General features: G+C 35.9%; 1 protein-coding gene across 6 annotated transcripts in view; it reads left to right on the top strand.

The window, feature by feature from the left end:
- The window catches only part of ASXL3 (ASXL transcriptional regulator 3), a 182,160-nt gene that overhangs the window by 56,688 nt on the left and 101,915 nt on the right, over positions 1-23,557 (top strand). For 5 of the 6 annotated variants that reach the window (XM_025429199.3, XM_049112796.1, XM_049112795.1 and 2 more), the window contains 2 exons: positions 9,932-10,040; positions 11,286-11,394. In XM_025429199.3, coding sequence (XP_025284984.1) covers positions 9,932-10,040; positions 11,286-11,394 — 218 coding nt within the window. Of the gene's footprint in view, positions 1-8,248; positions 8,366-9,931; positions 10,041-11,285; positions 11,395-23,557 lie in introns of those variants that run through there. The other variant, XM_049112797.1, reaches the window with a different exon arrangement.

Here is a 23,557-nt window from a genome sequence, read left to right as displayed (position 1 = left end):
TTCTACTCTGTAAATTGTAAAATGTTACTTTATCAACAGCCCTTGAATGTTTCATGAGTGTCCAAGTCTGTCAGGCCCCTGAGGGGACCACCAGGAACTCTAAGGAAGCTGCAGTCCTAATTTGCTAGATGCCATCAAGCAATGTGGTGTTAGATGCACAGAATTAAATGCTACACTTGTGGTAATGACTATAAAGCTTCTGGAATTTCAGAGATGATCATGGACTGGAGAGGTCATTGGAAGTTTTTAGGAAGTGAAGGTAAGGGGATCTTGACACATGAATAGGAAGAGAGGAAAACAGAAGACATTGAAGGTGAAGGGAGTAGGAAGACAGGTAGCATGGCTGGAGTGAAGAGTAAGCCAATAGTCAAACCATTATTAATTGTATTTAAAATCTTAGCCAGAAAGGGATTAGCAGAGCTTTAAAGCACACCTATTTTAAACTCTTCATTTTACAGATGAGAAGAATGAGGCCTGGAAAAAGGAGGCCAGCCTTTATAAATCATTTAGCCTATTTGATAAGTGTCAAAAAAAAAAAAGTGCAGAGGATTTATTGGCTTATTTAATTGGGACATCCGATGGATTGACCTTCAACATGACTAGATAATGCAGGAGTTCAAGTGATATCATCTTCCCCACACCCCCTCTTTTCTTTCCATGTTGTGCTCTCCTTTACTCTGGTTAGCTTTATTCTTGGCAGGCTCTCTTTGTGGAGGCAGCGGTAGGCACCAGCTAATTGTTTTTGTACCTTTACAGCTTATGTTTCCACTGAAAATAATGTGTGCTCTTTCTCTTTATTTTTATATCAGTTCCCCAAACTCCCACCATTTGACCATTTTGTTTAATCTAGCTAGCCTTCCTGGTGGGGAAATAGGGACCATTTCACTGGTAACTAACCTGGAATCACATTACTGAGGACGGAAAAGTCTATAAGAGACAGGAATGCACAGCATGCATATATAAGATGGCCAGTGTGGCCTGAGTGGTATGTATGGTGTTTGACACACAGGATTATAATCATAAATTGCAACAGAATATAGATAGTAGTCATTGCAGGTGCTTTATGTATAGAAATGCATGATTGTAACAGCTTTCATGGCAGTGATCAAGTTCATCTCAACAGACATGTTTTGAGTGGATTGAGATTGCTCGTCAGATAATACAAAAATGAATATGTGACAATCCTCTATGGAGTCCCCAAACTTGTACTTGGTAGGGACAGGAAAGTTAGAAGTATAAAAATTTTGATGAAACCATGAGGGATGTGCAAAGTGTCAAGATTGTAATCCAGGAATGCCCTGCGATCACAAAAGGTGTCACCATACAGGCCGTAGTTAAAAGTTTTATTTTTAGTGGTAAATGGAGCAAGGAGTGGGATGCATTTTCAGGCAGAGGGTTTAATATGAACCAAAACAGAGAGATTGGAAACCATGGAAGCATATGATTTACTGAGTTGGATCAGATTATAGGAGAGTAGTCTGAGGGTGAAGAGTAATCTGAGCATTGGAGATGAGGTAGGCGCCAACTATCCTGTAGGATACTGTCATTTCCACTTAAAAATTTGTGCTTCTGAAACCACTGATTTTAATAAATGAATGAATGAATGAAATCAAGTGTATGGCATGGCCTGAGGAGTCTAAGCAGTGTTTTTGTTAGTTTTTTTTAAATAGGAACATTGCTTTGGCACCAGTGGGTAGGCTGCATTGGAGCAGGGAGATACTGAAGGTAGGGTTGGGGGCTATCGAACTATCCTCCTGTGATGCAAATACTGTTTGAATTAGGAAGTGAAGAAGCCAAAAGGCAAACCGAAAAATGAACTTTGTTGAGGTACAATGGCTTGAAGAGTGTGAGAAATGCTTCAGTCGTGGGTGATGAGGAGGAGGATAGTACCCAACACTGAGAGAGATTTAGAGGAACTAGAGGGAGGTCTCCATTGGGAGGATGAGTAAGATGACTTTTATGTTGGGTAATATTGCAAATATATAGTGTTTTCAACTACATGTGAATGTTACATATACATTTGTCAATGCTATTCAGAGTTCCTGGATCTATTTTTCAGTTTTACAGATTTGCACAGAGAAAAATACTCATCACAGTGCATTATTTTTTTCCACAGAGGAACAGATGTTTTGTATACCTTTAAAATAATATTTTAAGCATTTGGCTAATAAAATTAAATATTCCTGGAAGTATAACTGCTAGGTACTTTTTCCTAATGTTCTGAGTCATAAATATAGTACAGCATTTTCTCAAGTATATTTCTTGGCATACTATAATAGGGGATGTTGCTAAATATTGCAGGGGGGAGGATTTGGGTTTTTTTGTTTGCTGTTTTTTGTTTGTTTTTGCTTATTCTTAGGAAATAGTGAGTTAAAGAGGTTTCTTCAGTTAAGCAGGATTTTTTTTTTCAGAGACTTTAGTATATATCCTTAATGTGTTTAGTGAGTTTGCAAAGAATGCAGCATGCTCTTTTCTAACTCATTTGATAGTTCTTTTAGAGCATCACTTGGGACTAATATTTCATAGAACACATTCAGAAATGCTATAGTATTAGCCATTGGTAACACATTGGGATAGGAGGAGTACAAGTAGAATATAGAAATTCACATTTTTATATGAAACTAATTTATCATACCAAATATAATTAGTCTTTTTCTTAATATATGAAATTCACTATTTTATTTTGGAAGATACATTTTTTTTGGCCTAATTGAAAATATTCTCTTTGTGATTGCAGTAACAGGGAAATAGTATAAAGTCCTGAAGTGCCATCAGTGGCCATGGGTTGGTTGCCTTTGCATTAGAGTTGGTGACATAAGAAATTGGCACTTGATTCCATGTCAGTCATCTCCTTGGAATAAACTAAGGATAACATTTAAATTTGAAATGATTTTACTCCTGTTGTGCCACATGCCTCAAGGCTCCCTTCTCCTAGATCCCTTGTCATTTTGTATATATTCAGATAATTCACTTGAGTTCAGCCTGCATTTCTATTATGTGCAAAGCACTGTCAGAGTGTAAATTTATTTCAAGATTAACTTGACATATATAATGTGCTCAATAAATGTTTATTCAGTTAATGGATTATGTTATTCTTTAATGATCCACTTCTAGGGATCCCTGGGTGGCGCAGCGGTTTGGCGCCTGCCTTTGGCCCAGGGCGCGATCCTGGAGACCCGGGATCGAATCCCACGTCAGGCTCCCGGTGCATGGAGCCTGCTTCTCCCTCTGCCTGTGTCTCTGCCTCATTCTCTCTCTCTCTCTGTGACTGTCACAAATAAATAAAAATTAAAAAAAAAAAATGATCCACTTCTACAAAGAGGCATCTTGATTGTGGACCTGGATTCTCTACCACATTCTCTCAAAGTTCTTTCTTCTCTAGTTTTAATAGGTAGCATCACTTGAAGAAGATGAACAATGTCATCTTCTGCAGCCTAGTTCTTAGAATAATGAAATCTACCTAGAGGGCATCATTGCTATAGGTGGCATTGAGTGAAGACGGAGCCAAACACATTTACTGTTTGCCAGCATCTGGCTTTTCCTTGTGTGTTTCCTTCAAGTGCTAAATATTCTTTTTTAGTATCCAAGGTTAATTAAGTGGAGGAGGCAATTGGGGGGAGAAGAATGTGGGAGATTGGAAAAAGCATAGGCTTTGGAATCAGAATAGAATTTGGATTTCAGCTCCATCGCTTAGTTGTTATTTGACTGCAGTAAGATTCTTAATCTCTCAGCCTCAGTTGCATCTGCTAAACTGGACAGCATGCTTACGTTTCATGGTCGCTACGAGGAGTATAGATAATAGGCGTGAAAACGCAATCACGTTAGAAATGCTCAGTAAATGTAACCATAATAATAGATCTTATTATCATTCTTTTCCTTCTACCTTTACTGAATAAGTTATTTTCAATGTTATTCACATGTTGAAGGCTATGGGGTTGGAATATAAGCTCACTCATGTCTTCTCTTATTTTTGCTCATGAAGTGAAAGTGAAATTAGAAAAAAAAACCTGAGCCATTTTTTAGACAAGTTATGAAATATTTAAATTCTTTCCATTTGCCATCCTTTGTACCTCTTCGAGGAGGAGTAGTATTCATAATAATGAGAGTTTACAATATTTGAACACTTCAGGTATGCCAGATGTATTTCTAAATGTTTTACATGTTTGAACTCATTAATTCTTCAGAATAATCCTTTAAGAAATAGTGACTTTTATTATCCACATTCTGTAGTCAAGGAACCTGAGACCTAGAGAGGTTAAGTCTCAAGTAACACAGCTAGTAAATGGTCTAGCCACTATTGAACCAAGCTGACGGGCTCCAGAAGCCACAGCCTTATTCGTTGTGCTCTATTGCCTTTCCTGGTATAGCAGTGATCACATGACATGTAGAGAAACAGTTGCCAATATCCAGCTAAACCTGTGGTGTGTTGTTCATGTGATGTCTATAAACCAAGGATTTTTAGACATCTCACTTCAGACTTTAGATGGGGTCTTTAAAAACTATAATTTGGATTATAGGCTTTAGTTTATACTTTTATAGGCTCACTTCTTAGTTTCCTTATAGATATTATTTAGAAATAATACTGATCAACTCTTGTCCCTATTTTAATGTTTTGAGAATCTTGTCTCCTAAAACAAAAAGTCAATTTAATGAATATGATTGTATGAACCACTGTCTGGTGGCAGCTTGGTAATGTCTCCAAAGTGAATAAAAGGTCTAAGTTCAAATCTCTGTTTATATTCTAAGAAGAATATCTTTTTATATTTTTCAAGCCAATCAGAGACAAATGTTTAGGTTTGGAGTCTGAAACTGTTTCTCTACATTTAAGAATTAACTTGCATAGCATATGTCACTTGGTAATTATTTCATGCCTCATATATCCACTTCATAAGTGTACTGGGGCTACATTTCTATATTACCTGAGAGATGTGTTGAAAATTGAAAATCATGTGGATTTTCTTCACATGGAAATATGCAGAATATCTTTCTGTCATGACCCATCTCTTGAGCTAATTGGTTCTCCCTATTTATTCTTACATTTTTAAAACTCTAATATTAGTTATTTCTCATATGTCTGTGCTCACTAAAAATGTTAATTAGTGATCTTCTTTGAGGCACTACAAAGTTTGGGACACCATTTGTGTCTTCAAAAATCAAAATTCAGGGCTGCTATAGATAATTTTTTGGTTAACATTGTATGTGCTGGGATTAGGTAGGTAACATGTATAGTTTTAGATTGTTATTTTCTATCATTTTCAAAAATTCCAGACTAGTGGTAATTTTTCTCAAAGAGTAAGAAGTTAATTTGGCCTTGCCTTTCTATAATATTTTTTAAGCATCTAAGTTACAGATTTTCAGCGAATGTACACTGTGCCTATGTATGCTAAGGAGTCATCCACACACACTGATAGAAATAGTTTATTCTTTTCCACTAGTAATGACCTACCCATTAAAGATGTAAATAAATAGACAAATCCAAGAATGCATTGTTCATTTTTTAACATTTTAAAAACATTTTGGTGAAGTGTAACATATACAAGACTTAGATGCGCAAGTCCTAAGTAATCAATTTAATTTTCACATAGTGAACACAAAGATCTTCCATCAAGAACTAAAATATTACCTGTCACACCAGAGGCCCACGTAATTTCCTCTTAAAAATATAGTCTTTATAGTTAAGATATTTTCTTAGGCCATCAACACTGGAGATACTTGAAAGGAGCTATTATGAATTGTTTTGAAAGACAGTGAACATGTAATTGTTTCTATTAATTTATATTAATAATAGCACAATAACATTAATAACAAATATTGCTTAACAATTGCTTCTTGAATTTATTGAGTTTTTTGACTGACATTGTTTGGGATTAATTTTTTGATATTCCCAGATTTGAAAAATGAGATTAAAAATATTTTTAGGAAACGGCTTTCATCTGACAATTTTAAGAGATGCTTAGTGAAATAATGTGGTTTAAAATTTGGGTTACTTAAATATTGAACAGCCTTGCTATTTTATACATAAGGGAATGGAGGACCACAATTATGATATTTTCTTTGTCATGTCTATAAATATTCTTCCATTTGCATTCCCTGGGTACTTTTTGTGGTTTTTAAAATTATTAAAATAGATAAGCCATCCAGCTCATTCACTAAGTGTGCACTATTAGTAAAATTTTATGTGTTCTGTCAGCAATTTGATGTGATAAAGCAATGGTTTTTCTGTAGTTCGCACAGCACCAGGGCTCTGCAAAGCATCTCTGGGGGTTCTTTGATGTCTAGACAGTTTAAATTATGCCTGCTCCCCTGCCTCCAAATTCCACCCCTGTTCTGCTTCAGGGGTTGTGGGAAATGAAAACAAACCAGAAGGGTTCCACAACCCTACAGTCTAGGGAGAAAAACAAACAAGTAGAATAAGCTGTATATCTACCCTGGCAGGTGTATAGGAAGGCCCAATTACAGGGAATAGAAAGAAAAGAATTAGGGACAAATATTGTCCTTTGTATTTATTTCTAATTATATTCCTGATGTAGAAATACATGTGCATTACGGATAAAATGTTGTAGAGGCATTAAGGGAAGAAAGTACGAGGTACCTATTACCTCAGCTCCCCACTTTTTCCTCCCCATTGGCAGCCAAATCTACAAGTTTGGTGTGTTTTTTTTTTGTATATTGTCCTGTTTATTGAAATGGTAAGATGCAGAATTGCATTTTAAGTTGGAAAGCTAACTTTATTTTCTTTCTTTTTTCTTCGTTTTCCTTTTATAATTTGGGACATCATGATTCTTCCAATTCGTCTTTTTAGAAAGTAAGTAACTTTTGAAAGTTCAGAGGTTTTTTTTTGTTCTTGTTAAAATGTTAACACTTTATTATTTCATACATACATATACACATATACATATTTTTATTACAGAATTTTTAACTTTTAAATGCCAACTGAAGTAATTAACCCTTGCCTTAACTGTGAATGAAGTGTGTTTAATTCATTAAAAATATGAATTGCCTTATAGAAGGTGTTTATGCTAAGAATACACTTTTAACATTTATTTGCCTCATCTTTTATACACACAGTAAATCATTATACTATATATTCATACATAAATGTATTTAAATATGTATGCATATAAATATATTTTCCTTAATTTAAATATGTATGCATATATTTTCCTTAATATTTTCCATACTTTCTAGGTTTTTTGAATATGAAAATAATAAAAATAAATAAGACTTTTATTACTGTTCAATAGAAGTACATTAAGACATTCATTTCTTCAGGAAAAGCAATCCAAATTTTCTAGACTGTATGAGGCTGTTAAGAATAATAGCAATAAGTAAATGGTATGAAAGATTAAAAAAAATAATTTTCCTATGTGTATTCTGCATTGATGAAACAGTTACCTTTTATTAAGCATTTACTTCTTTTGATTCTAATGTTTTATTGTTTTTAGATAAAATGGGCCATATAATTAGTTTTTTTTCTGTAAAGAAATGCAGGTGATATGCTTACAACTAAGTAATCAGCCAATGATTTGAATTGTAGAATTTGCATTTCATTGCAAAATATTTTCCAATTCTTCTAAAATGCAAATGTTGTTTAGTTTTGAAATAAAACAAATTTCATATGTTTGTTTTGGGAAAGATTTTGGAGAATTATAGTGATCATTGAGACTTGGAGATACACTGTCATGTGATTCTGAAGTACATATTTTTAAATATTTCCATAGTAAGTCTTGAGTTTATGGAATTAATAAACAGTATAATTTAATAATATATTCATGCTCAACAGAGCTTATTATTTATATGAAACTGGGTGCTTATCACTTATACTTGCAGCATGCATAGCATTAAACTGCTACTTAATAGGCAATTTATCTTCTACAATTATCTTTCACTTACTGTACCTTAGAAAGAAAATGTAAATTATAGCAATGTTAAATTATATTTGTTCAACATTTTTTAGTGGCCTTTAAATCTGTATTATTCTTTCATATTCTAAATCTGTGTCAGGACTTCAGGAAAGAAGCAGGAAGTATGTGAGGTTCGATGTTAGGTGGACAATTGTTATATTTTTAAAAGTCTACATTCTTTCATTTTTATGTATTGGATTCTATTTTACTTGTAGTGTTCACATTTTCTTGCCAAGTCTCTACAGAAAGTCTGTGTTTCTGACAGTTTCACTAAATTAAAACTCCACAAATCTGGCATAATAATTTCCTAGCTTCAAATTGTCTGTGCTTTTATCTAGAGAGAAAATGACAAAAATAGGTATTTTGGAGTGCTCAGCATAACATGTACAGCATGATTTATCTGGAATTTGTTCATGGACAGAGATATTTCTAGGAGAGATGAATATATTTTACAGTATCAGGTATGCCTGGCCCACTTGAAATATGAGCAAAAAATCTTTTGTGAGGAAAAATAATGAAATGAGGTCTGTAAACTTGGAAAAGCTTCATGAGGAAAGATATTAAAGTAAACGCACACAATGCAATTAACATGTATACGTTAGTGTCATTACTACATTGTTTATATTAGGGCTCTTACTTCCTGTCAGATCCACTGGGATCATACTGACATGTTGGCACAGAGGAGCTGCTTCCTAAAATAACAGTGTTATTATTATAATACTCATAAACCTTTATGACCATAATGGGTATATATGCTATGTATATATACACACACATACACACATATGTGTGTATGTCTGTGTAAGTATATGCTGTGGCAACTCAGCAAATTTGGCTTTTTCATTTTATTGGTGAGTTTTCATAGTAGGTAAGAAATTTCCTAATTTTTGTTTTTAGAAACTTCTAATTAAATAACATGAAATTATGTTTCTATCATAGAAATTCAAAGCTTAATATCCTAGAGGTACTCTTATCTGAGAATATTTTGGATTAAATACCTAGAACCCCTAAGGCACAATGTGGTGGAGTAAAGCCTCTAATCCATATTGGTTCAACCAAATACTGATGTTTTAGCATATTAGGAAGTAAAATATACATGGAAACATAAGTAATGAAAGTAATAATTATAGCTCCAAATTCCAGCTTGCAAAAATATTAGTTTGCAAACAAAACCCAAAAAAGGTTCTAAAGTCTACCCCAGAAAATACATACATATACATTTCAAAAACATCTTTCTAGGTATAATGAATACATTTCAATACTATTTGTTCATATGTGCTTTGATATTCTTAATCGTTAGTTTAATGCTGTTTGATTCCTTTTAAAAATCTATTTTCATAATTCAATCACTTGCATCTTTATTATAGAACATAAAGCTGGGAAGAATTCCCAAACACTTATTTTTTTATTGACAAATCTGAGAAAAGGATGTCATTGTAGAAGCTGTATCAGGTATAAACACAGATATAGATTTTTATTTGGCTGTGTGAGAAATGCAGTCCTGTGAGTAACTTAAACACTTGTAATTTCAAATCAGTTCTTCCCTGGTTTCTTATTATTCTTTTGTTGCTTTTCAACCTATAGGATGGAGCTGTCCTTGAACTTGGTTTATTTGATCATTCAAGTGCAACCATCAAGTTGTCTGTAATATTTAAAAACTGAGGCTTCATGGTATTATTTGTAAAGTAACAGCACATAAACATTTGGGCTTTGGTTTCTTTGAAATAGAGTGTTGGTTGCTTTATGAATAAAAGCATAATTTCAATTCAGGAGACTTTTTGCCTGGAGCCTATAAGACAGATGCATCTGATTAACTTTGGCAAAACTGGACTGGCCTGTTATTGTAATGTAGATGTTTTCGGGGTTGGGAGGATATTTTAAAAAGGCATGTGAGAAGGTCCTTTTTTTTTTTTTTTCTTTTTTCTTTTCTTTTTTTTTTTTTTGAGAGAGAGAGAGACTGAGGGAACAGTTTTGCCACAGAAACTACATCTCAGATTGCTTCATTTTTGTACACTTTTATTTTCTAGTGGAACTTCTCCATTAGCCTGTCTGAATGCAATGCTTCACACTAACACTCGAATAGGGGATGGAACATTCTTCAAAATCCCTGGAAAGTCAGGCCTCTATGCTCTCAAAGTAAGTTGGATTGTTCTGCATATTATGTCTGTTATTACTGTGTATCATGCATTTTTTCAGACATTTGAAGGTAAACAAAATTAGATTTGGGTGAAGGGTAGAAAAATGACCCCTATGCCTTTTAAATGTTTTCAGATGTCTTAAAAATGATTTCATATTAAGAATAAACAATGACATTTTTCTTCAAGGAAAGCATATCTGTGGTTTCACTCTAACATATGGTAATGGAAAATAGTTGTGGCTTCCTTAAAATTCTTGATTCTTAAAAATTTACATGGAGGAGTGCCATGAATCATCAGCCAAGAGCTTTAGATGATCATGGTTGCAGTAAACTATTTGGCCTCAACTTTATGGCCTCAGTTGATATACAGGCTTCACACCTGTACACATTGTTGTCTTTTATAAAATAAATTTATCCAGTATTCCTGAAAAGTTGCTGATTTAAATTATTCAATTTTGAAACAGCAGTGTATCAAGGGAATTTTAAATAATGCATAATTGTTGTGTGAGAAGAATAGAGAAATGAAATAAAAAGCTTCAGATAATGGAGTCTTAATTATTTTAGTGTAATCCCGTTCCCTACTAGAATGGGAAATGCTATCTAAGATGCAAAATTCCAGAAGACAAAAGCTGATGATCTACAAATGGTTACGTAACTTGGAACAAATAAATCAATGTATTATTTCTTATAAAGTTAAAAATAAGTCACTGCTCTAATAAATGATGGATTACATTTAAAGTTCATTCATTTCTTTTGAGAAGATGGTTTTTAATGTTAAAAGTTATACCTGGCGAAGAACCAGGGGTTCCTTCTCTGCTACTAAAAGTATGGGACCCTTCTTACTGTGTGTTTCAGAAAATAACAGGTTAATCAAAAAGACTTGTACTATTTCAGTTGCTTTTTGTAGCTACTTGGGTATTTAATTTACTGGTAAAATTCTGAGTTGTGAAGCCATTTTCTAATATAAAAGTGTAGAATTGGGGAAAAAAAGGAAACAATGAATATCAAAAGGAAACTTTGTTTTGTACAGATTTTAAGAGGTTTAAGAAAGTCATCTGTGGCAATGTGCTTTTCCCAGTTTTTTTTTTAATTCATATTTTTTAGAGATTTTACATTAAGAAAAAAATCTGTTGAAATTCCAAATCACAAGTAACAGTGGTAATACTTTAGGACTCTGAAAGTATTTTAAATATTTTCAGTTGTCAGTATATCTCCATAAATATCATTTTTTAAAAATAATACAGAAAGAGGAGTCATCATGCCCAGCTGACGGAACATTGGATTTAGGCTGTGAATCTGAACTGGATGGCGCAGAAATGGCAGAGGCCAATGCTAGTGGAGAAGGAGATGGAGGTACGTATGACAAAGGTCAAGATATAAACATTATTCTCTTCGAGTTATATAGAATTCCAGTAATTCCACTAATTGATCCCAACCATTAGAGATACAATTCCTTCTCTAAGTTTTTACCATCTGCATTGATTCATCATCAAATATTTGGATTCAAAAGGTTGGCACCAAAGAAAAGTATGCATTTCTTTGCTTTTTGTTTTATTTTATTTTAATTTTTGACACTGTGGACTTTTCTGGATAATATTCTCAAATGTTATCAGTATATTTCTCCTGTAAGGTGACAGTGTTACTGGAGGTATCTGGTGGTTGTATTCTATTGTGAGGCATTTTCTGCATTGTGTTTCTTTTTCCTGTGATCACAAGTAGTTTTATGTTTAGCTTTGTTCCTGGGTTTGTCCTTAGTAAATTAAACCTAGGACTAATATTCCTCACAATTGAACAAGAGCCAAATAAGTTATATTCTTGTGAAACACATTTGAAAAGTGACTGACTCTTCCAGAATTCTAAGGGGGTGTTTTCTGCCTCTGAATTCTGCCCATGTTAATTCATTTTTTATCTTTGTCAAGACATTTGCATTATGATCCCATTGGTGTATGTAATTTCCATACAGCAGTTTTAACAAATTTTCAGTCCACAGACACTGTTGTACTTTTTCCTACCCTACCCACTGGTCCCACAAAGTGGACCCAGATCATGATTTGGGAGGAAGACTGTGTCATTAAAGCCTCTGTTGGTGGACTCATAGAAATCAGTAAATTATCTTTAAACAAACAAACTTTAAAGGATCCTTGAGAAATATCATATTTCAGTAATAGCCCAAAGCCATTCGTTTTATTAACAGCTACAGGAGTCTCTTTGTATTCAGACTGGACACTCCTGCCCTTTAAGCTGGTATGCTCTCTGATAGCCCCCATGAGACTGATTTTACTTCGGTGCCTATCTAATCTGCAATAGACATTGTGAATTAAGGTAAGAAACACAGGTTCTTTGTAAAAGGGCTGAAGTTGGCTCTGTAGGCTTTTTTTTTTTTTTAGACCAATTTTCACTGTATTTGATGTTCCTATTCTTTTTTTTAATAATAAATTTATTTTTTATTGGCGTTCAATTTACCAACATACAGAATAACACCCAGTGCTCATCCCGTCAAGTGCCTCCCTCAGTGCCCGTCACCCAGTCACCCCCACCCCCTGCCCTCCTCCCCTTCCACCACCCCTAGTTCGTTTCCCAGAGTTAGGAGTCTTTATGTTCTGTCTCCCTTTCTGATATTTCCTACCCATTTATATTCCTACCCATATATATTTCCTCCCTTTCCTTCTATTCCCTTTCACTATTATTTATATTCCCCAAATGAATGAGAACATATAATGATGTCCCTATTCTTATACCTTTTAAAAACTCAGCTCAACCCCACACTTGTGGTAGTACTGTGAACTTCGACAGGTCCTTGCGGTTACAGAGGGAACAAGGCAGAGGTGCATAGCAATTTATGCCTTTCTGGAAGTGCTGGTAAAATGGGGGCAAACTATTCCTCTTCAGGAGGATGAAGGGGAATCGCATTGGGTCATTCTCCTTGTTGTACTGCCTGCTTTAGCATACAAATATGCTCTCTCTCAACCTATATATTGAGTTTCTACAATGTGCTATGTACCATTTTCAACACTGCAGTTACAGCAGTAAAAAATAAGACCAAAAAGAGACTTCTCATGGATCTTAGGTTGGTAGAGAGAGAATAAGCAAAATAAATGTGTAAAATGTGTATAGCTTATTCATTGCCAGAAAGTGAGTGAGATTAGGGTGAGAGAGAAGAGTACATTTGAGAAAAGATCTGAAGACAGGGAGAAGGTATTTAAGGGGAAAGAGTTCTAGATGAAGAAGCAGCAATTACAAGGGCCTTAAAACAGAAGAGTGCCTGGAATGTGTCAGAAACATCAAGATGCCAGTGTGGTTGGAGGCCAGAGTGAGCAAAGGAGAGGATGATAAGATATGAAGTTAGGAAGTTATGGGGCTGGATGCTATCATGCCTTAATTAATTTTGTCTTTTGCTTTTAGTGAGATGTTCAACTCTTGTAGGGTTTTGAGCTAGAGAGACAGTGATCTCACTTAGATTTAGCAAGAGCTAAAGTATAGCAGGAGCACTAATTACAAAAATACATACATACATACACACACATATATATGAAGGAGGATATATATATATATACATATGTGTATATATGTGTATATATATATATACACATATAGACAAAAAGGACAAAAACAGAGACCATTCAGAAAGCTATTGCCACAGATAAGAGGTGATGGTGGTTTGAATAAAAGTAGCAGTGGATATACTGAAAAGTGATTGGATTCTGGATATATATGAATAGGAGCTGCTAAAATTACTATGGTTATGAAATTAAAAAAGGAATTGGAGATAACCCCAAAATATCAGTGTTAGCATATAGAAAAGTTAGCACTGTCTTTAATTTAGATGGAAAATCCACAAGGAATTAGTTTGAGGGGCAGGGAGTTGTTGATCAGGAGCTCAGTTTTGGACATATTAAGTATGACATTCATTTTCAACACCCTGGTGGATGTGTTAAATAATTGGACTTATGTGTCTTGAATTCATGGGAAAGACCTTGCTGGAAATACACATTTGGAAGTGGTCAGTCTATAAACAATATTTAAACACAAGAAACTGGATGAGATCACCAAAGAACTGAAGGGAAATTGAAAAGAGAAGATGCCCAAAGGCTGAGATCAGGGGTATTTGACTTTTTTTTTTTTAAGGTTTATTTATTCATGAGAAACAGAGAGAGAGAGAGAGAGAGAGAGAGAGAGAGAGAGGCAGAGACACAGGCAGAGGGAGAGGCAGGCTCCATGCAGGGAGCCTGATGTGGGACTCGATCCCAGGACTCCAGGATCACGCCCTGGGCTCAAGGCAGGCGCTAAATCACTGAGGCACCCAGGGATCCCCTGGTATTTAACTTTTAAGAGCTTGGGGGAAGTGATGGGAAATAATTACAGAAAAATGAAACTGAGGATAAATGGTTAGGAGAACATGTTCTCTGTCCTGGTAAACAAGTGAAGAAAGTACTTCTGGGAAGGAAGCACCTCAGATGTGTTAAATGCTTTGGATATTTCAACTTATAGTGAAGACTGAGAATAACCATTGGATTTAGCTTTGTGATATTGTTGATGAACCTGGGCAATGACAATTTCTATCCAGTGGCGGGACCACAAGCCTGAATGAAGTAGATTCATGAGAATGGGAGAACAAAATGGAGACCCCAAAAGTAGCTGATACTTTCAAGGATTTTTGAGGTAAAGGGAAGAAAAATGGGAAAATGGCTAGAAGGGAAAGTGTAACCAAAAGAAAGTTATTTTTTAATATGAGAGATAAATATTAGAATAATTCTATACTGATGAGGAAAATCCAGTTGAGAAGGAGAATTTGATAATGATGAAGTTCTTCTGTGGCCATGTGCTTGATTAGATGAGAGGAAAGGGATCTATTAAATGGATGCAGAGACTGGCCTTATTAGGAGTATAGACAGGTGCTCTAAGAAAGTAGAGAGGATAAGTCAGGGTATTTGGATAGAAATGAAGGGAGGTGAGAACACCTGGGAGAGGCTTATGGAAATATGCTTATTGCTTTATTTTTCTCCGAGAAATAGGAAATAATTTCATCAGTGCAGCATGAGGACCAGGGAGGTAGTTTTTCAGATTTAGAGAGAATATATAAAATGTTTGTCTAGAGTCAGGCAGGATCAAGGATCCATTTAAGGTTGTTAATTCTGAATTTAGTATGAGACCAATCAACAAGGTGGTACTTTTTCTCCAGTCATGTTCATGACCTCTGTTACAAGTGCAGAGTAGGTACAGAGTTGGATTTGGCCAGTGTTGGGATTTTGCCAGGTGTGAATGAAGAAGTAAGAGAGGGACAGAGGAGTTAAGGGTGCATGAAATGGAATAGTCAAGATCAGGTTCCATGGTATTTAAGGTGGTTGCAGATATGAGTAAGGGACACAATCCTGTGAGGGATGGTGCAGAGGGGGAGGTCTTACTGGGGTGGAAGGATTGCTTGATTTGGTGTTCTAGAGAAAATGAGTTGAAGGATGAAGGATATGTGATGTGAGAGTGGAATACACAAAATTGAGGTCAGGGTGATATTATGGAATATATGTCAGAGATGAGAGGAAAGAAAGGAGGAGCCTAGGTTTAAGGCTGTCAGGAATGGTTATGCGTTGTGCATCCTCTTCAGAGTGGCCCGAATGAAGAGACCATCCAAGGCAGCTGAAACACAGTAACCCTCTGTTTGCCCAGCCTAGTGTTTTGGGATGAAATTGGGTCTCCTTGATGGAAACATTGCTTTTTTAAATTTGCACAAAGATGCAAAGGCTGGTCGTGGCTCAAGTATAAAATACCAGAGAATTATCTGTGTGGATATTGAAACCGACAATTGTGTTAGAACTAGCATCAAAAGAGCATGACCTTTAGGAGCTAAAGCCTTCAAAACATGAAGGGGAGTAATGCAGGAGTTAGTAGGTAAGTGCAGGAAGGAGCATAGTTGCTGCTATGGTTTGATGGAATGAGATAGGCTGGAGGCAACTAAGGAGCAGCAGGGGAAAATAGAGGTCATCTCTCCCATTTCCAGGCTCAGTAGCACAAAGGGTGTGGAAAAGAAAGGGTCTTCTATCTGAAGGGTCCTAGGGGAAGTAGTGTTCATTGGAGAGAGCCAGGTTTTTGTAGATCAAGATGTGAAGGGAGTTTGCAGAGAAAAGATGGAGGCTAATAGGAGATCTTGCTAATTGGCTAACCCCGAATTTCAGAGAAACAGTGGGAGGGTTTTAGTGGCTAGAAAGGGGTGGAGGACCAGGTGGTGGGAGCACTTTGCCAACAGCTAAAACAAAGTAGGGAAAGCAACCTCCCCTAATTTGAAATGTGAAGAGGAACTTCACAAAGTAATGTATTACCAGCACCCCTCCAAGCTAATGTGACCAAGTCACATTTCCTGGTCTCTCCTTTGAAGTTGCATTAGAGAAATTGCTTTGGGGAATCACTGAACAGATAGTAAATAGCTTGTTTCCTTGAGTATTTCTTGACTCACCCACTTTTGCATCTTCTGGCAAACCACAATTGCTTCTTTTAGGACAAGTGTATTTCCTATCCACGTTCCACATAAGTACCATATACTTCTTGTATAGCCCATCAACCTTGCCAAACTTATATATTGAAAAGGACTGCTTCCACTGCCCAGTCTTTGTAAGCTGTTTGCTTGTATATGGTTTAATCCTCATAATATTCCTGTGAGATACAGACTCTTTCTAGGCTCTGTTTTTTTTTTTTTTTTTTTTTTTAAGGTTCATTTATTTATTTATGATAGAGAGGCAGAGACACAGGCAGAGAGAGAAGCAGGGCCTATGCCGGGAGCCCGATGCGGGACTCGATCCCAGGACTCCAGGATTGCGCCCTGGGCCAAAGGCAGGCACCAAACAGCCGAGCCACCCAGGGATCCCTCAGGGTTTTTTTAAAAATCTATTTTAATTAAATTTTTTTTTTTTTGCCTTTGAGAAATAAAATTAGATAAATATCTCATCTAAGTGGCAAGCCCAGGTAGGTGTACATGACATCAAAAGCCACGCTCTAACCACTGGGATACTTCCTTGGAATCACAGGGCACTCTTTTAGCCAGGAGTCATTGATACAATTTGCTTTCCCAACATTTGTGCAAATCTATTCTGATTATAGACTTGAGAATTTGACAAAGAGGAACCCCTGGCTTATCCAGATTAAGGAGTGGAATACCACATGATTTCTTGCAAATTGATAATAAAGTCCATGAAACTGAACCAGTTCAGGTGATTTCCTTGCCATTCTGTTTCTAATACATACTTGAACCAGAAGTTAGAATGGATAGAATTTCTGCACTTCTAACAGCTGTACAAATATACTTTGAAAATATAATCAGAGAGAGAGAAGGTGGGGGATGTGTGGGGATGTGTGGACCTGGGAGCCAGGGTGGGGGAGGGGGGAAAGGAAAGAAAAGAGGAGGGTCCCACCATCTGTTTTTTTCCTTCTCCTCTCCCATTCCTCCTTTGGGATGAAAGAGTGGGAAGTGCGGAGGTGAATAATAACTGCCACTTGGTAACATAACCTTGTGGCAATCCAGAAAATAAGCCTCTGCTACCATAGAGTTATTTCAAATTAATAAGGATCAACTGAGATTCGCTGTACCATTAAAGAGGGTAAGCAAAGAAATATTTTTTAAAGCACTTTATAGAACTGGTAATACAAAATCTTAGCAGCTTGATTCCAGTCAGTAATATTTGAATCTTCAGGTTTGAGGTAATAACAATAATGCTTCAGTCCGCTTCTTGCAATCAATTGGCCAGAGAAACATTCTTATTAAATGGGTGATCTTTGGCCAAGAAATTTTGTTTTAAAGTTTTGTTGAAAATTTTTACAATGCGGGAAAGTGGTATATTTATTGATTATAGGATTTACAAGACACAGAACTACAGTTATGTGTATGTTCCTTTGACTCCTACCAGTCTCTCAAGTTAATAAGAATTAGGCATATAGACTCAAGAAAATAAACTCTTCAGATTTTACAGGCTTTAGCTCTAGAGATTGAAGAGTGATTTAGGTGAATCACTTGATATATCTTTGTTGACATCCCATGACCATTTATGCCAATATAAGTGTAGATCTATGTCACCCAAAGAAAATATTTTGGATTTTATGGGGTATTTTAGTCAGAGATATATGGGTATATTTGTGTCTGAGTTGTTTTCTGAGCATAATACATTGGTATATCATGAGTTTTCTCACACATATTAAGTTGACTTACAGTGCATTCCTGGCTGCAGAACCCATACATATTTTATATGAAATGAGAGCATCACTACATAGTCTTCACCCTCTTCACCTTCTATTTATAAATTGTTATTAACAAGAAAAAATGAGTTTCTCTTTTCATGGCCCTGATTTATATTACATGTTTAAAATCAAAAGCAACCATCCTATTTTTTAAAATGAAGAAACTGGAGAATGTACAATTTTCATCCACAGAGATCAAAAAAGGTTCTGCTTGTTATTAACCCTAATGGCTTTCAGGGAGGAAGCAGTATTCTAGCGGGGGAATTAGTATTTTAAAAGTCTCTATTTAGGGGGAAAAATTATAGAGAACATATATCCTATGTTTTAGTCCTTAGATCCCAGGGTAAATAATGATTCCAACATTTGAAGAATTTTATATGGTCCTTTTTCATTATTCTTTACGGCCAGCTTTATAAGTGGGTTTCTGATTGTATGATTCTTGGCAGAGTTGTGTTAACTTAATGAAACATTATTCAGCTCACTCTTTGTTTTCATTGGCTCAGAGGCCACAGTTTAAGGGGTCTTTTTTCAGAAGTGAAAAGTGCTTTAAGATGGCCTGAAGTGTGTGGCTAGGATCTCTGTTGAGACATCAATTACATACAGATGAGGAGCGTCCTGGAGGCCCTGAGAAGTGTACTAGTGAAGGTTTAGATGCCCTCAGGGAGTAGTCACACAGACAGTTTATCAGTGACAATTTTATATAGGGGAGCAGGGAAAAGAAAATGGGGCTGTGGAGCTGTGAAGACAGTGTTTTGAGTAATTTTGAAGGATATTGCTAACCTACTTCGTGTCTCTTTCCTCATGGTGAGATTGGTCTTGTTTGGCTGGAGGTTTTTCAGTAGCTAGTCCGGGGTTGCTCCAGCATGATTTCACATAGGATGGCACCCTCAATTTTTACCTGACAACCATTCCTCAGAATCCTGCAGATGACGGTTGGGAATTCTTTCATTGACTGGGTCCCCTGATTTTCTTAGGTTAATCGACTTAGTCTTTTCTTTAACGTTTCATTTTCCCTAACAGCTTGGTTAGCTCACGGAGACACCTGTTCTACATTGGTGGCCCCGAGGAACTTAAGTATGTGAAAATTATATTGTTTTAGTTACAAATGGAAGAAAATACGGAGGAAAGAGAATACTCTTCACAGTCAGAAAAGACCATTGGCAGGATATCAGACCTCCTCTGCCCACTCCTTTCTTATTCTCCCTTCTTTGATCCCAGCCCACAGCATTCATGAGAAATATGAGGGACTTCAAGTTGATGCAGGCTGGACCTCAAGCCAGCATTTAACTTAAGCCAGTCGATTCAGTTAGATATTATTCTAATAGTAAATGTCCAGAGGGATAGGAATCTCAGGCTCCTTTATATTTGCCTCTGTGTTTTGATAACCTTTATAGTCAAGAATTTTTTCCTTATGCTGAAATCTTTTTGTGCTTTTAATTAAACTAATTTTCTCCCCCCTCTTGTCTGATGATGAAGAACAGCTGGGCATCATCTCGATACCACCCCCTTCATCTTAACTTCTCCAAGTGACTTACCCCAGCTTTTTGAAACATTTTTGGTTTACTCTTTTCTTCTACCCATTAGGGACCTCTTTTTCTTGCATACTTGCCCTTGAACTATGAACTTTGATCTTGTAAAATGGGTTGGTCAGTTTTAATAGCTTAGAGTCATGGAGGAGAAGAAAGTTTTCTAAGCGCAGATAAAGTGACCCATTTAAATGTACTTTTCCCTTCTCTTGTGCTATGAGAGAAATATTTTATAATATAGAGATAGAGATTGTATAGAGAGTATGATCTCATAATAAAAGCAAACTCCCTCTCAAATAAAACCAGAATTAAAGGTATTCCCTCAGTTACTCATCTTAACTAGCCAGATTTCTGTTTGATTTATTAGTTTACAATTAGTATATAAGAACAAAGCACCTATTCTTTAAAAAGTAAAATACTTTCTTTCATTAATGTCAGATAATCCATTCTCTCTTTACTCGACAGTGTAGAGCCATTTCTCAAACAGTTAACCACCTCAGTACTTTATTTAGTTCCCTTTTATTGTATACTAGAGTTCTCTTTTATGTGTCAAAGTATAAAGCACTCAGTAGTGATGCCCATTGGTGAAGAAAACACTTACCCTTGACCTGTACCAACCTTTTAATGATATTCTTTCTACCTGCTTTTTGCTAGTTTTCATTTTCCAAGTGGATTGCTGTATTTCTGGGTAGATGTTTCGGGAACCTAATGCAGTGTAGAAGATCACAGGTGTTGTGCAGTATAAAAGAAATAGCTTCTACTGTTTTGCCCCCACACAGTTTATTGTGTTACTACTCTACATAATTTTGAGAGAGGAATCTGCAGGAAGGGGTTAGGTGGTGAAAGGCTAGTACTTATAGGATATGCTTTTTCTATTAACTATTCTTATTTCTGGTTTGAGTTTCTCTTTTCTGAGTTGAGAGGGAAATTTTGTTGGATATCCAGAGATATTAGTATAACTGAATGGCTCTGGTGATAAATTGAGTACCTGTAGGAGAGATTCCTATAGAGGTACCTTTAGTGTGCACATGTTCTTCCTTGTTGCCTGGGGAGTTTCAGTGTCCTGTCCGCAGCAAACCGAGGTGTCTGTGAATCATCTGTGGACATTGCAATGAAATTGCAGTCTGTCCAGTTCCATGATACCTGATGAGCATCACTGGTAGCCTATGATATCAGCCTGATTACATCTTGTTAGGAGGATGTTCTTATTGATAGATGTTGCTGGTATAATTATCATCTGATTAACCATTCCTCTTGTTTTATTTTGTTCCCTTTTCTGCAAACCTCTTCTGACTAGGAAGAGGGCCTTCTTGGGCAAATGAAGCAGGATATAAAATACATTAAAAACTTCAGTTATATTAGCTGTATTTTATTCATAGATGATACTCTAAATAATATCGAGTATCAGTACTTAACAATATTTAGACAATTTGTCCCTTGAAAGTTTCTTAGAGGAAAAGAGCTTTTTTCATAATTTTATTGCCCCTATTTCTCTATGTAATTTTTGGCCTTTCTTGGCATATTATATGCTTTGGATGTTGTCTTTTATTGCAGTGAGGGAAGTTTTTAAAATCCAGATATCTATGCCTATCTTGGAATAAGGAATGCTTTTAAAGAAGGTAGTTCTCTCCTTAGTCTGGATCCAAAAAGGATTAAGGAATTACTTTTTCTCTGAAAGAAATGGATTCCAGGAAAGATTTTGGGGTCAAATCGGTTTGCCTGGTCCTCATTAAGTCATTTTTAACAGTTTCTGGCATGTATTTTGTTACTATATATATGTATCTAGAACATCTGATATGTATGAATAATTTCAACATAAGTATGATACATAAAGCGTACTCAATCCCAACAAGCTTTTTTAATTATTTGCCATCTGGGGATACTTTTGAATTGTTTGCTTACCTATTTTTCAGAACAAATTTTAGTTATTACTGGTAGGTTTTGTATGCTTGGCTTTCCTCAGGTAGAATTAATAGTTCTATACCATTGTTCTTAGAAAAAATACATTTAAAAAAAAGCTTTATCGTCTCAGTCAGGTCCTAGGTTTTATTTTATGTTGTCCCCGTGTATACAGTGCTTAGCACAAAAGTGCTCAGCAAAAGTTTATGAATAAATGATTCATAAATAAATAAGCTTCCTCTAAGATTCCATTTTCTTTTAACATGTGATTGAATTATAACTGGGCACAGTGTTATCCCTAAGATACCTTGTGCTCTTCAATTTATATCTTCTATTTATAAAAACTAAATTAAATCTATGGTGTATATCAGGATTATTTCTGCAGAGAATTATTTGGATAGCATCTAGTTCGATCAGAAAAATGAAAGGGAGTCATTGGAGGGAGAACTGATAGCAATGAAGTGGATCAAAAGCTGTTCTTCTTCCTGCCTGGATTAGACCTGCAAATACTAGTTACCTCTGATAGCCTGTTACTTATTGTGTTGTTTGGTGGGACATACAGCAATTACTATCTTTGTTGCAGTGACTATATTGTGTCCAGATCCTGGTCCCTGTTGTGGTTCTGCCTTCACGTATCTCCTGCCATTTCAAATAAGCATTGTGATTTCTGATTTTGACTTTTACATTATTTTTATTTTTATTTCATTATGCAAAGCCTCCAAACTGTCACTTTCTTCCTAAAATAAGGCAACAAGTCAGGATGGCAGAAGGAAGTTTATTGACATTGAGTGGCAGGTCATGTGACTTTCCACAGACATACATAGGATGTTTTGTGGTTGGTTTTCATATTTTTCCTACTTGATTTTAGGATGATTTTAAATTTTTTTGTAAGATAAAAAAATTCACTAATAATAAACTGCTTTGCTAGGGTCCCTTTCCATGAATTCCTATTTAAAGCAACAATTGAAAATTCACATTAAAAAATAGACACTTTAGATAAATTTAGTGAAAATCAAATTTAGCAATTTAGTAAACATTTATAGATTAACTACTCTGTGCCCATCTTTGCACTTAAGTCCCGAGTTGCCGAACCTGTGGATGATTGAGGCAGAGAGAAGCACCAGTTGCAGAGAGTGCCATGAATTCATATACTAAGTTCCAAGAAAACATGGGAAGAAGAGGAATAAGTTGACCTCATAGACTGGCATAGTCAGGAAGGCTTTGGGGAAGCTGTTTCAGTTTGGTCTGCCAAGATGAATTCGCCAGGCAAAGAAATGGAGAAGGGTATTTGGATGAAGGATAATCGGAGCAAATTATGGTAAATACAGCAAGTCACTGTGTTCAGGAAATACAGCAGGGTCTCGGCTGGTTGGGTCAGAGAGGATAGGAGTTGGGGAGGCAGACAAAATGTAAGACTAGAGAGAGAGACAAAGTCAAGGTTGCGTTCTAATCTCTCCCTTCTTTGTGGCTTGGTTTAAAGGTCAAAGCCTTCTTGTACACTTGTCAGTGGATTAGTAATTACAATGAGGGGAGCATTGTCCATAGCCTCTGTTACTTGGCTTTAAAAATATGAGTTCTAACCCATGTTTTCTAGTTTGATCTCATTTTCAAGTTGAATGGTAAATGAAAGAGAGGAGAGCAACATGGAGACTCCGAGTCAGAAATCCAGTCTTGCTGGACAGTCACCAGTGTCTCCAGCCTTCAAGACTGTTTCACGATGATGTGTAAGCCTCCATCTCTCTTATCTCCTAAGCCTCCTAAATAGACTATTTTGGATGGAGGACTTGGGTGAGAATGTGAGAGTGGGAGTAGTTAAGCAACAAATACTGAGAATCTCATTACCTGTTTGAATTTAAAACAAGCAGATTAGCTTT

This window comes from Canis lupus, chromosome 7 (assembly GCF_003254725.2).
Source record: "Canis lupus dingo isolate Sandy chromosome 7, ASM325472v2, whole genome shotgun sequence".
Classification (NCBI taxonomy): Eukaryota; Metazoa; Chordata; class Mammalia; order Carnivora; family Canidae; genus Canis; species Canis lupus.
The sequence above is the reverse complement of the archived record's forward strand: the minus strand, read 5'-3'. Positions and strand labels throughout refer to the sequence as shown.